General features: G+C 40.3%; 1 protein-coding gene across 19 annotated transcripts in view; it reads right to left on the reverse strand.

Annotated features, from left to right (window-relative positions):
- Window positions 1–13,956, reverse strand: part of SUGCT (succinyl-CoA:glutarate-CoA transferase) — a 643,257-nt gene that overhangs the window by 299,111 nt on the left and 330,190 nt on the right. The window contains exon 13 of one of the 19 annotated variants that reach the window (XM_085004895.1): window positions 639–1,016. The exons of the other annotated variants lie outside the window; for them this stretch is intronic. Coding sequence (XP_084861021.1) covers window positions 978–1,016 — 39 coding nt within the window. The 3' untranslated portion in view covers window positions 639–977. Of the gene's footprint in view, window positions 1–638; window positions 1,017–13,956 lie in introns of those variants that run through there. 19 annotated transcript variants of the gene reach the window in all.

Here is a 13,956-nt window from a genome sequence, read left to right on the forward strand (position 1 = left end):
TGCCTTGGCCCGCTGAACTGAAAATGGCAGCACCCGTTTGCTTCCTCAAGCGCCATAGTCCAGGGAAGGCCAGGGATGGTCATGTGCTGATCCTCAAGTGGAGAGTCTACTGTGGCCTCTACATTCACGCCCCCTCATCAGAGGTACAAGCGCATTCTCCCCACCACTCACTTTAAGGACCTCATGGGAAGTGGCTGGCAGCTTCATCGTGGGAACCGCCGAAGTCCTGATACAAACTCAGATACAAAATACAGATGTGAAGACTGCCTAAGAAGTGCACCTGTTCATCAGCCTGAATCTGCACTAGAAAGTGGGTGGGTGTTTACTGAGTACCCCCTGCAGGGAGCAGCTATACTTTCCATAATTTTACTGGTAAGGGCAGAGCAACAGTCGTCTCACACTCAACCCAACCATCGTGCTTGCTTGGTACACATCATGAAAGCTGCCAAGCCGCCAAGGTGAGGGTCAAGGGCAGCGTCTTTGGAGTCAGACAGGTCGAGATAGAATTTTGACCCTGTCACATAGCAGCCATATTACTTTCTCACGTCTTCTGCCGTCAGTTTTCTCTTCTGCAAAATGCAAACAATGAGACTGGCTTTACAGGGCTATTGGAATAACCAAATGAAACAATGGTGTACTACCTGATAAACAGCAGTGATTTTATTATTTCCCCATCTATTTCACATTATCAAGATTAAAGCAATAGATGCAGGTATGTCACTAATATATGAAATAAGTCTTGGAAAGAACTGTCTATGTGTATATGATCAAAGAGTAAGCGGGAAGTCTTCCTTGCAAAATTGAATCACATTTGCTGCAGGAGTGAAAAGAGACTATCTTAAGAGAGAGCGATGTGGTCTGGCTTGAGGTCCAACTACACCACTTCCATGCTGTGTGAGCCTGGGTAACTCCCTTGACCGCAAACCAATATGCAGACTGCTATCAATAGAGACAGTAGTATCTACTCCACAGACACACTATAAAAATTTGACGTGATGATAAATGCACGTTGCGACCTGCAAAACAGCATGCATAAGAGAGGCTAAGTGTTGGTTTCCAAAGTCTGGCAACACCTTGGTTATTACTGGCACTTAGTTTGTGCTAAAAATAATAATCTATGCCATGATTCAAAATGTCAAAAGCTTTTTTTTCTAGGGATGAAATAATGTTGGGGAAATTTTTTGTCTTTCACTTTAATCATTGAGGGATGCCCAACTTTCGTTTAGTCCTTTGGAAATCAAAAGATTCTGCATAACATTTGAGACAAAAGAGAGGAAATCACAATTTCCCTAACTCTTAGGACTAACAAGAGAAATCTGTCTCTTTAGTACCAGTAAAGAAGGTTGCTTATTTTAATTGCATGGAAATCTTGATGCTTGTAAGTGATCTAGTTTCCTTCTTTTTGCTAGCTGCTAGAGATCTCAGAATGAAATCTGAGGTCACTTCCGAATGTGCTAGACTACAGAGTATTTTTTTAATATATATATAATGACTTTTCCTTTTTTCCATTATAGCTGGTTTACAGTGTTCTGTCAATTTCCTACTGTACAGCAAGGGGACCCAGTCACACACACACATGTACACATTCTATTTTCTCACATGATCCTGCTCCATCATAAGTGACCAGACATAGTTCCCAGTGCTAACACAGCAGGATCTCATTGCTCATCCATTCCAAAGGCAATAGTCTGCAGCTATTAACCCCAAGCTCCCTGTCCATCCCACTCCCTTCTCCTCTCCTTTGGTACACAGCATTTTATATTTTGTATTCTCACCTCTTCCCAGACATATTTTAATATTCTTATGTATATTCTTTGTCCAGATTTTCCGACTGACTCTTTTATCTTCTTGAGCAAGAAAGTTAAAAATAAATAAACAGAATGATCTCAGTGACGGAGGAGAAGTGAGTCTGGGGCTTCACTTTGGAGCTTTTGAAAGGCGAGCCATTGTTCCTCTATATGTGCTTCTCCAGGCCCCGAGGCAGTACCAGCAACTCAATCTTTCTTTATCTGCACACTCACAGAGTCAGGGCTCTTGTGCATGTGGTCTTTCCTCAAGAAAATGTCTACTGGTGAAACCGAATCCTTGCTTCTTATCCCTTTGTACTGGCAGCACCCAGCCTTAATCTTTGCTTTGGTCTTTGTTGAGAAGCATTTCTTAAAACATCACCCAGATGAGTAGCTTTCATATTCTCATCTCTAATATTCTGAACTACCTTTAAAGCTAAATATAACTTGCCTACCTAGAGTGCTCACATAACAGTGGTTCCTATTTCATTTTACAGAGCTTCAACCTCCAACTAGAAACTTAGAGGTAGAATGCCCTGCTCTAATTAAAAAATTAAAAAAAAAAAAAAGCTTGGTGACAATAACCACAACCTTATCTGTTTAAGAATATTTTAGGAAGGGGGAAGAGAATATTTTGACTGTGAAAAATCAACTCATAAGCCTTCATTTTCTACAGTAGGTTGTGCACAAACTTTAAATTACACTTTTTATACTGTTTTGTATCTTCCTCAGCAGGTCATTTATTTGGTAAACAGTAATAATCCTAATGTTTTCATCCTTCAAATTGATCTCAAACATAGTTTCAAAATCCAAGCTTTAAAAATTAATCCTAAATGGATGAATATCTTCATTATCTTGATTGCTGTGAGGGTTTCCTATGGCAAAAATGTCAATATGCTAAATGATGCAAAAATAATAACAGTTATCATTGTCATTAATCACAGTAATAAACTTGAACTACCAAACACAACACGGTGTGCTGTGCCATAGACGTGTTTTCTTACCTGACTTACTGTAAGAGCAAGTTAAACTGACTGCTTACAGATGAGTATCACTGAGGTTGTAAAGGGATTAAAGCAAATCAGTAAAGGAAACAGGTAGGTATCCTTGGTCATTAGTCTCACAACAGAAAAAAAAATAAATTCAAATATATACAATGGGACACATTAAATGATCCATGATGGTTCATCATATAAGACATATACATTACTTTCTAAACTTCCCAAAGAGAAATTTCCTTGCTCATAACATAGTCTAAAATTAGCCTTATACTGCCATGATTCGACTTTTTTAAAAATGTCTTTAAAAATATTAAATTTCACTGTCTGATTTTTTTTTTTTTTTTTTTTTTTTTTTTGGTTTTTAGGGCCACACCCATGGTATATGGAGGTTTCCAGGCTAGGGGTCGAATCAGAGCTGTAGCTGCCGGCCTACACCACAGCGCACAGCAACATAGGATCCTTAACCCACGGAGCGAGGCCAGGGATTCAACCTGTGTCCTCATGGGTGCCGGTCAGATTCGCTTCCTCTGCGCCACGACAGGAGCTCCTCCTTTGTATTTACTTGCATTAAATATTACTAGAGGCAGAGCCTCCTTGCCCACCCGCCTGCATCTCTCACAGATATCCTGTTTTCATAAATCTATTGCTTGCCTAAAATAAATAAGTATTATCAGAAGAGTGTTTAATTGGGTTTATACTAAATTCAAAGTCTTCAAGATCTCTGCTAAGAGGCCAGCACGTTTGAATGTTAAGGGGACTCCACAAGGAAGGCTATATGCTTTATCTATTCAGAGCTCTATAACCACAAAAATTATTTCTCTCAGCACAGAAGGACAAATCCTGCACGATTCCATGTATATGAGATTCTAAAGCAGTCAAAATCATAGAAGCAGAGTTGAAAGGTGGCTGCAAGGGTCTGGGGAGATGGGATATGCGAGGCTGGTCACCAATGAGCATAAACTTAGTTTTTCCAGCTGAATAAGTCTAAAGATCTGCTGCACAAAATTGTCCTGCATGCAACACTGTACTGCGCACTTAAAGATCTACCAAGAGAGCTCATGTTAAGTATTCTTACATAAACAAATTACACCTTTTTTTTATTAAGAGCAGAGGAAGTCCCTTAAAATATGTATTATATTAAAACCCATACCCTTAAACTTGAAAAAAAATTATTTCTCAAACACATGCAATTTAGTTGACCTCTACATCTAAGATTCTAGTGCATGTTTGTTTTCTACTGTTTAAATTACTAAACACCAGAGTTGCACATGATGTATACTCAGAATTATGTTGAAGTAATTACTTAGTACTTGGTTAATAAAGATGAAGCTTTCAGAATTAATTTTTAAAAGCCTTAAAAATATTCAACTAATCCTTAAGAAAAATTGTGATAAGCATTAATTGTAGATTTTATCATTTTATCTCAAATCGTAACACAAATATGAATAACCGCATTTGTCTTGTTTTATAATGACAAAACAAATAAACACTGTTTATTTGACAAACAATTCCCATTAGATTCAGTGTCCAGACTTGAGAGGGAATGTAGCCTTCCTGCACCTGGGACTCAAGGGTCTGCCACGCTGCTTTGGAAAAAAAAAAAAAAAGTATTCCCAAAGGGACACAGGTTCATAGGTAGTAAGGTATAAAACTGCTAGGGTAAAAGGACTCCTTTCTCCAAAGAATAGAAAGATAAAGACTTGATGGTAATATTTGAACCCCTAAATGTAGCCACTCTTGAAAAGCAGAGGGACTCCCAGACTTAAGCAATGGTGAGAATTTATAGCTCCTTTTTTTTTTTTTTATCTTCAATCTATTTGAACTGATTTTGGTTGCTAATGCCAAAAGAGGCTAAGCTGTCAGTGCTCTTTTTACTTTTTAGGTTTTGTGGTTTATTCCCCATTGTTCTGTCAGATGTCACTTAGTGTATAACTTAGATCTTTAGAATCTTCTGGTGTTAATTTGCTTAAAAACTTGATAATCTTGTCTTAAATGCATGAAGTAAAGCTAACCAGGCACATGAAAGGGTCTAAGAAGCTCTCCTTTAAGGAAAATTAATCAGCTTTTCTCTTCTCCCCAGGCTGAGGATGCCCTGCCTCTCAGCAACCATAGCAGCACCCACATGGTCAACCAGTAACTTACACACTTGTAAATTCCTGGGGGACCAGGACCAGGTCTTTCAGATCTGTATCTCCAGAGCTCAACCAAAGGCTTTCCACGCAGCATGCCTTCAGGAAATGCTTATTAAATAAATGGGTCTCAGCATCACGCAGCCAACTACTCGCCTGGCCCTCACTGGCTAGCTCACCTCCGATTCTGAGAACAGCCATTCCAAAACTTTCCATTCTCACATCCCTCACAATTGCCTCGCCTTCTCCCCTGACCATTCACAAATAAGTCTGCCTCCTACTTAATTGGGAAAAATGAGCAAAGCAGGAACTCCCTCAGCTTCCTGTCTGGACACCTTTAATGCACTCCCCCTGCTCCCTGGCAGTCTCCGAGCAGAAGCTGCACTTTCTCCTCCGCCCATTTCCTTCACGTTCAGATCTTATTCGGTGTGTTACCCTCCTTGTCTCTCTGTAACAGGGAACCTCTCTCTCCCGGCGGTTAGCGCCTTCTTTAAACTGTGCGAGGCTCCCCTCCTTGGTCCAACATCTCTCTTTATCTCTTAAATAATCCCTTTGATCTTCCACTCTCAGCTGTGGTAGCGAGAAAAGCACTAGATTTGCCGTCAGAAGACTCAACTCTGATGCTTAAGGTGTGGCCAGAGCCAAGATGTTTAAGCTCCCCAAGTCTGTTTCCTCATCTCTAAAATGGGCATGACACCACCTGCTGACAGAGCTCTTGTGAGGTTCGAATCAGAGAGTTCGTGACCTGGCTTCCACCCTACTTCTTCGATTCTTAGGTCTGATAGCTCAACATGCGTCATGTGTTCTGGTCACACCAAAGCCTCTGAGGTCCTCTGAGGTTGTCACCTTCATTCTTCCCCTTAGCTTTGAATGCCTTCTTCCTCTCTTTACTTGGATAATATGGACTCACCACCACTCAAGGAAATCTTCCCTGACCGCCTCCAAGTTGAATCAGCTCATCCTCTAGCCTCCAGGATCAACTTGTACAAATCTTTATCCTAATATTTATCTGTTCTTGGGTCTGACTCCCTGACCACACTCTACCTTACTAGAGTTCCTAAACTATGCCTTCCAACTCTTCCATCTCATCATGTGCACTTCGCATATGTAACCCACGGTAGGGGAAAAAATGGGTGATGATTACATGAATATAAGACATACAAAAAAAAATCATTGTTATTTGTGATAGAGTGGGGATTCAGCTTAGGTTAGTGAATCTGAAATTAAAACCCTTTAGAGATGATGGATTCTATGGTTCGCCACGATACCACTTCATTTTTGTGATTTAAACTTCTGAACAATAACCACTAGTGGTCCTGAGATATGTTTTATAAAGAAAATAAAGAACATCATCAAATGAATCCCACATATGGTCAGCACACTCTGTTAAGAATATTTTATCTTGTTTGTATTAAGTTAGCATCAAGGACTTTCAGCTTACAAATCCCATGAAACAGGCAAACTGACAGACAAGATTTCAATATTCCACAAAGCTGTAATTGTAAGCATGCTTTTCTCAAGTTTCAGTGTGGTCATTGAATTTGATTGCTTAGCAGTAGTATTTGAAGGGTTATATACACTTCCTGCCTTGGTCAGCTTGATTCTTTATTAAAACAATTATATCTCCATGCCAAAAATATATATTATATTTCAAGTAACAGTAAAGGCATAGAAAGAAAACTGATTCCAAACAGTCATTTTCTGTAGCTAAAAATTATGGAACAAACTACTCCCAATTTGCTATGTTATAATTAGAACTGTTCAAAAGGAACAAAAAATAGCAATAAAGCAAGAAACAAATAAACCTTAAGAGTGAATCACAGTACTTCAGGGTATAAACAAATGCATCATTTAGGGAAGTAGTTGACAAAAGAGGCAGACTGCAGGCAGATGATTATGTGGGTAGAAATATGCGGGATAGGATTTAAAGGAGAGAAATTGGAGTCAGGTGAGCAATTAGGTTAAAAACCTCCAGACACTAGGGCTCTGGGGGCATGTGGTCCATGCTGGGGCTGAATGAACTCTGTTTATGCTGCCCCGTTTCCAGACGTTGGAAAACTCCACTTTTCATATACTTGTGAACACGCAATGATTATCTTAACTAACACTTCCTGTAGTAGAGATGAAATTTATCTTCTATAACTCACTTTACTCTCTATCACTGATAATACTTGGCTGGCAAGCCTAATTCTTAACAATGGCAAAACAAACAAACAAAAGCGTTAACTTGACAAATGAAAGGAAACTTTTCTTGTTCTCTTCCTTCTTCCCGAGACAATGTTGTCTGGGTGAAGAGGAGGGCCTGGCTCCTCTACCCTCTGGGCTCTCTGGCTTCTGCTGAGACGTCTGCACGCTGCCCAGCCCCTGGGAATCCTCTGCCCGGGACGGTGATCTTCTCTTGCTGCATTTTTACGGCGTCAAGCCGGCACTCCTGCTGATGGCCTGGCGGTGAGAGCCCTGTGTTCCGCACCCTCTCTCCTTGGTTCACTGGTCCTCCCAGAATGGGGACAGTGGAGAGGGATGGAGAAGAAGACTTTCAATGTTCTCAAATTCAGAAAAACCTACCGATATTGTACTTCTCCCATCCAGCTTCAAGGTCCCACCTTAAGATGGCAGGATGCAGAAGGGCAGGTATTTTTCAGCTTTCCTGACCTTCTTCTCTTTCCGTGATTCCAGCGCTGAGAGACCTGCTCCTTCCCATGTTGTAAGAATTTCCCATATGTTCTGACCTGTGCTCTGCTCTGTTCTGCTCATGATCCCCACTCCAAGTTCTGATTTATAAGAAAATCATCACATACATCCCTCTTTTTGTCTTTCTCAAAAGAAAAAAAAAAGAATGGCTTTTGCAAACAAAAGGTGCTTACTGCAAGAGTATCATCATCTCACTATAGATGTGAAAAATTTGAAAGCTCAAAGCCAAATGATGACTCTGGGTCATTTGTTCCCAAGAAGGAATGGATGTTATTGATTTAATGAGTTGGAAGACTCAAGAGACAAGGAGGAACTTGGGATTACAAGTAATCTAGACACATATTTTACTATCTCCAAAATATGTGCAATGTGCATCTCGAGTCCCAACACACAGTTCCGAAGAATCACTTTATACGAAGCTGTAGTTTAACTTGAGCCATTCTTAACAGTTTCGAAGCAATTTAAAAATGACCCTTTTTGTACAAACTTTTCTCTTATCAGAGAAAATAGAAAAAAAAAATCACAGAGCCTTTCTCATGAAACAAAAGAATCCAAAACCGTCTGCCCTAAAAGAATCTTTCATTGTTAGTGTGTGGGGAAGTTACTGAAATGGAATGTGTTTTGGGATGTGTAGAAATACAGCCTGTGATGCTAAGATATCACATACTCGGTCCTCAGAGAGATGGGTCTGGTTTTATAATATCTAAGGCACTTTAGGTCCGAATCGTTCCCAAATGATGTCCTAAATAGCAGTTTACACTGGGGTGGTCATACTCTTCTCTCTCCGGGGAAATAATCGATCAAACAAGGATGTCCCCTGGAGGTAAACCATGAAAGTAAACACGGACTGTGCCCATTATGTGTCAGGAATGGTTCTAAGGGCGTGGACTACTTCGTTTCATCATCGAAATCTTTCAGGATGAAGTGGACTCATTATCTTGATTTTACAAATTAGGAAATGGAGGCACAAAAAGGTTGAGCAGCTTTCTCAACATTTCTCAGCGAGGAAGTGTAGGGTCAGAATGTGAAGCCGGGAAAACTCACCCTGAGTCTCTAGAGCTAACCAATACTCCGCACTGCCTGTAGCTAAAGGAAACGTGGGGGCATTGAATTTAAGATGTAAGAGGGAAAGAACGAGGCACAAAAGACTCTGCTATCTTTGTAAGGACAAAAGAAGGGAGTGAGATTCCATATTCAGAGCTGGCATGCAGAATAATTTCCAGAACCATATGTTTCAAATGACCCGATCACTGGGTCTTTCATTTCTGATCACTTGACATTTTTAAGCATGAATCATCTAATGAAAAAATTACAGGGCTTTCTTTTGAACACATTGTTTATTTGTCACCAAGAGATCTCAGCTATACTTTAAACAAATTCCTGCTCTAAAGGAAAGACTACATACCCTCATGAATGGCATAATCCAAAAAAAGAAATTATTTAAAACAGCTCTAACACCTTTTCTAAATTTCCTACATTGTGAAATGACAGCAGTGTCTCCCTTTCAACACTGCCTTCTAGTCAATGTAAAAAGAAATAAACCATCCCCACATGCTCATATGTGGTGTTTACTCTTCCATCAGCCGTCTAAAATGGGACGCAGGAAAAGGGATGTGTCTGTCTCTGTTCGAGAGAGAAGAAAAGTGAAGGAAAGAAAATCTAACGCAACAAGAAAGTTGCCAGATTTGGAACTGATTGAAAGAGGTTTGTGTCACCAAACATTTTTCAAAGACCTATCAATCTGCAAATCTTTTTATAAACCAACCTGTAATGACTGGTGTTTCCACACATTTTCTTCACACAGTTGCTTCTGCGTTTGGCAGTGCCTTTGATTTGAAAAAGAATTTCAAACTTTAGATGATCACACAGAACCTTTTTGGCATCGTAGAAAAGAATATTTAGATCATAAAGACTTAAGGGAATGTAAGCTAGAGTTCCAAGTAGTTTAAACTTTCATTACGGAGATGCCGAAAGCCACACTGTTGTGCTTACAAGTATGTTTGTAAGCGATGCCATTTGTAGCTCTAATTAAATGAGAATTTAAAGGGATGTGAAAAGAAGCACAGATTAAAATCAATATTAAATGAAAACTATAAATCCTCCAGTACATCATACACCGAGATACCCTCAAAAATCATCATACTGTTCCTATTCACGTCTTCTGGCAACAAGGGAGAGCCACCTTGGAAAAACCAACAAATCCTTGAAATAACAGGAAAGTGCCAGCACTAACAGTGGTATACTTAGTAATCCCTGGGAAAATTCAAAGAAAGTGGAGTAATGAAATGTGTCACCTGCTGACTGGTTGCTGCTGCTTCAGAAAACAACACAGCAGACGAGGGTTCAGGATGTACAGCCAGAAAAGAATGGAATTCCTAACTGCAAAGTAACTGACTTCATTATGAATACAAATTTCATCGCCCCCTTCCAAGCCCCAAAACCACTGGTTCTCAAAAATTTAGTCTCCAACCAGCAGCATCAGCATCAGAACTTACCAGAGTTCTCAGGCTTCAGCTAAAGCCAACTGAGTCGAAACCTCTAGGGAGGAGGCTCAGTAACCTGTGTTTTAATAAACGCTGAAGATCATCTTAAAGCACCCTGAAGTGTGAGCTCCACTGCCTCAAACACCACAACCCGACGAGGCAAAAGCAGAGGTGCCCCCTTGAGTCTGTGAATCCTAATAGTGATAACAATTGGCAGTTTTGGGGATCTTGCTGTGAACAAAACACTCCTCAGGACACACGATGTACGTTTGCTCATTTAATCCCAGGGCGACCCTGTAACGACGACGCCCACGCAGCTCACTAGCTAGACCGGGCACAGTGAAAGTAAGTAACTGAGAAAAGTCAGTGCTACTGCAGGGAGCATGAGTTTCTGGAAGGTACACCTACCAAGAGCAACCGAAGCACAAACACTGGGAGTCCCGAAAAGAGGACTTCCTTATGCACCTTTAAAGCAAGTCTGCTGGTAAAAATCTTCGTAAAACTGTGAAAGTTCTCTTGATAGACGAACAAGGCCTAATTTCTTTCATGAATCAACTTCTAGAGTCAGTTCCAGTCTGATATCTTTCATTACGGTCCAGAATAGGAATTGGACTGAGCCCAGCCAGCCAGATGCACTGAAGAACCACAAGTAAGACGGCAGATGTTGCAACCAGATTGTCCGCAAGTCTGACCAGCACCACGTTTGAACACCGTCTCTGCCACCCCTGCTCTCATCCTCTCAGCCTTATATAATCAATGGATATTTTTAGAATCAGTGGGAAGACAGGATAAAGGAACTCAAGGTATAAAACACGATTTGTCGAAGTGTTTCAATGATAGTTAAAATCAGGAAATAAAGAGCTGCTTCCTTCTTGCGCCTGTTACCTCTTCTAGTAACCCAGGCTTGACTTTGCTGTTTCCTTGAGCTTTCCTCTTGGTTCATTCAATTATCCAAGAAGTCACCAAAGCCTAAAATTATTTTGTTCAGAGTCTTCCTTGTGTCACTTTCTTTCCATTCCAGCCTCCCCTACTCTATCTCAGGCCCTTCTCATCTCGTCCTAGACCCCCCGCAAGGGTCTCTTCATCTCCTTCTCTCCGATTTATCATGGGGACCACTGTCACCATGATGCTCCCTTATTCAGAACCCATCAAAAATACTCCATTACGGACAGGGTATGGCCCACACTCCCTAAACATAAACACCTCCACAGTCTGGCTCCAGCTTTATCCCCAACTGTTTCCTTCTGTGAATCCTGAACTTGAATCACAGGTCTATGGTCAAAACCCCCAAAACATGTCATGAATGTTCCAGCAACTCTTTTCCATCCCTGGCCACAGCTTCAGACAAAAGGTAATAGATGTAAAATGCCAAAGTAAGAACAGACATGAAAGCAGAGAATAAATTAAAGTCTGCTCACTATCCAGGATTTAATTATAGATCAGTGCTTCCAATGTGATTATTCTGCTATATGGGATTTACAACGGTGGGGAGAAAATAGCAAGTGTCTGAAAGTTTAACAGAGGCCTTTGGTTAACCGATAGAATAACAGCATTTGGATTAAATATTAAGCTAGTGCTACTCCAGATGCCAAGGATGGACATATTTACAAAGGAAGAAGCCTCCAGGGTTCTAGGGGTTCACGGTCTTGAGGGGAAGCAGCTACTCCTTCCTCCCTCCACGAAATTGCTACTAGAGCCACAGTTCCTGGGATTTGACCCAATTCAGTGCTGAAGGAACAGGAATTCCAATCTGTCCGTGGGAAGTAACCCTGCAAGTGTCAAACCATTCACCTAGATCCTCCGAATACAACTATTAAATAATGAACAAGAATCATCAACATTTAAGAGAAACAACAGAGTGGTTAAAATGTTTCCAACACAAGATTAATGCCTAAGAAATAAGAACTTCTGAAACAAAAGAACTTTTTTTTTTTTTTGCCACGCCCACAGCATGTGGAAGTTCCCTGGCCAGGGATTGAACCTAAGCCACATCAGCGACCCAAGCCACTGCAGTGACAAAGATGGGTCCTTAACCTCCTGCACCACAAGTGAAATCCCAGAAAGAACTTCTTCAAGGACTATAATTATAAACAATAAGACTGAAGAAAATATTGCATTCCTTTCAAAAACACAGGAGGAAGGAAGGAAGGGAGGGAGAGAAAGAAAGAGAAGGAAGACTAGGAAGAGAAGGAAGGAAAGAAATAATGGCAATTTTGGAAATTAAAAGTACTGTGACCAAAATAAATCAATAGATGAGGAAATAGTAAGACTGATATGGATACGGATAAAGATTCAATTAGTGATTTGTAAAATCGTAAGAATTCTCCTACACTATAGTAAAAGGGACAAAAAAGTAGGCATTAGAAAATGCGCTAAAGATAAGAAAAAAGCATAAGGAATCAGTATGTGGGATAACAAAATCAGCATTCGTTACCAGCAATCTGATGTCCAGTGACACATTTAGAAAACTATTAAAATAAGCCAGATGGAAACAATATCAACATTTAAAATCAGTAGCTATCTGACATCTAGCAATCACAAATTAGAAAATGAAATCCATAAAAATTTCACTCAGAATTCAAATAATACTCATATAATACCTAGGAAAAATGATAAAGGGACTGTACAAAAGATATATTTAGAAAACCTGTCTGTCAACTAAGGGTATAAAATATTGTGAAAGTGTAACTTTGCCTCCAAGTTAATCTATAAATTAAAGTGTCCCTCACGTCATTCTAAAATCTATATAAAACAAACAGATCCATGGAATGAGCAAGAAAATTTTTAAAAAGAAAATGTGGCCTAAATACTATGAAATAGAGTAATGAAAAGCCAGCAAGAAGCTAATCCAGGGGTATATCAACTGAAGGATAAATAGAATAGAAAAAAGATCCATGCACATGTGAAATTTATCATGATCATGGCAACACTTCAAACCAGCAGGCAAAGGGAAACGACCATAATCAATAAATGGCACTGGGATACTGGCTTTTCGCCTGGATTGTTACAAACAAACAAACTGGAGTTCCCATCGTGGCGCAGTGGTTAACGAATCCGACTGGGAACCATGAGGTTGCAGGTTCGTCCCTGCCCTTGCTCGGTGGGTTAACGATCCGGCGTTGCCGTGAGCTGTGGTGTAGGTTGCAGACGCGGCTCGGATCCCGCGTTGCTGTGGCTCTGGCGTAGGCCGGTGGCTACAGCTCCGATTCAACCCCTAGCCTGGGAATCTCCATATGCCGTGGGAGGGGCCCAAGAAATAGCAAAAAGACAAAAACAAACAAACAAACAAAAAAACAAACCATAACTTTGATTTAAACTAGTTTGATAAACTAGATTAAAACTAGTTTGATCTCAGAACAAAGACAAAAATTCTTGATATAACGAAGAACTAAAAGCAAAGCTATAAAAATGTCAAAGGAGACAGAGACACGGAGAAGACTGTTACGTGCAGATGAAGGCAAAGATGGGAGTCAGCCCTCTACAAGCCAAGGCACACCCAGGTGTGCTAGCCACCACCAGAAACCAGGACAGAAGCACGGTCAGAGCCTCGAGAAGAATCTAGCTGTCCTGATGCCTTGATTTGGGACTTTGGCCTCCAGAACCATGAGAAAATAATTTTCTGTTATTTTAAGCTGCCACAAAACAAAACAAAAAAATGTCAGAGGAAAAACAAATACAACTATTTCAATAACGTTGGGAGGGGAGGTCTTCTCATATAGGACAAGACCAGGCACCATACGGGGAAAACTAATAGATGTGATTACATTAAAACTAAAATGTTCTGTTTGCCCCCAAAAAGCAACCACAGTAAAATACAACAAAAAAAGGCACAAATAAAGTTATAAGGCAAGTAACACCAGGGGAA

This window comes from Sus scrofa, chromosome 18, assembly GCF_054392235.1.
Source record: "Sus scrofa isolate SSC_HxYL_T2T_F1_AM1 chromosome 18, Sscrofa_HxYL_maternal_Yorkshire_Landrace_v2.0, whole genome shotgun sequence".
In the NCBI taxonomy this organism is placed as follows: domain Eukaryota; kingdom Metazoa; phylum Chordata; class Mammalia; order Artiodactyla; family Suidae; genus Sus; species Sus scrofa.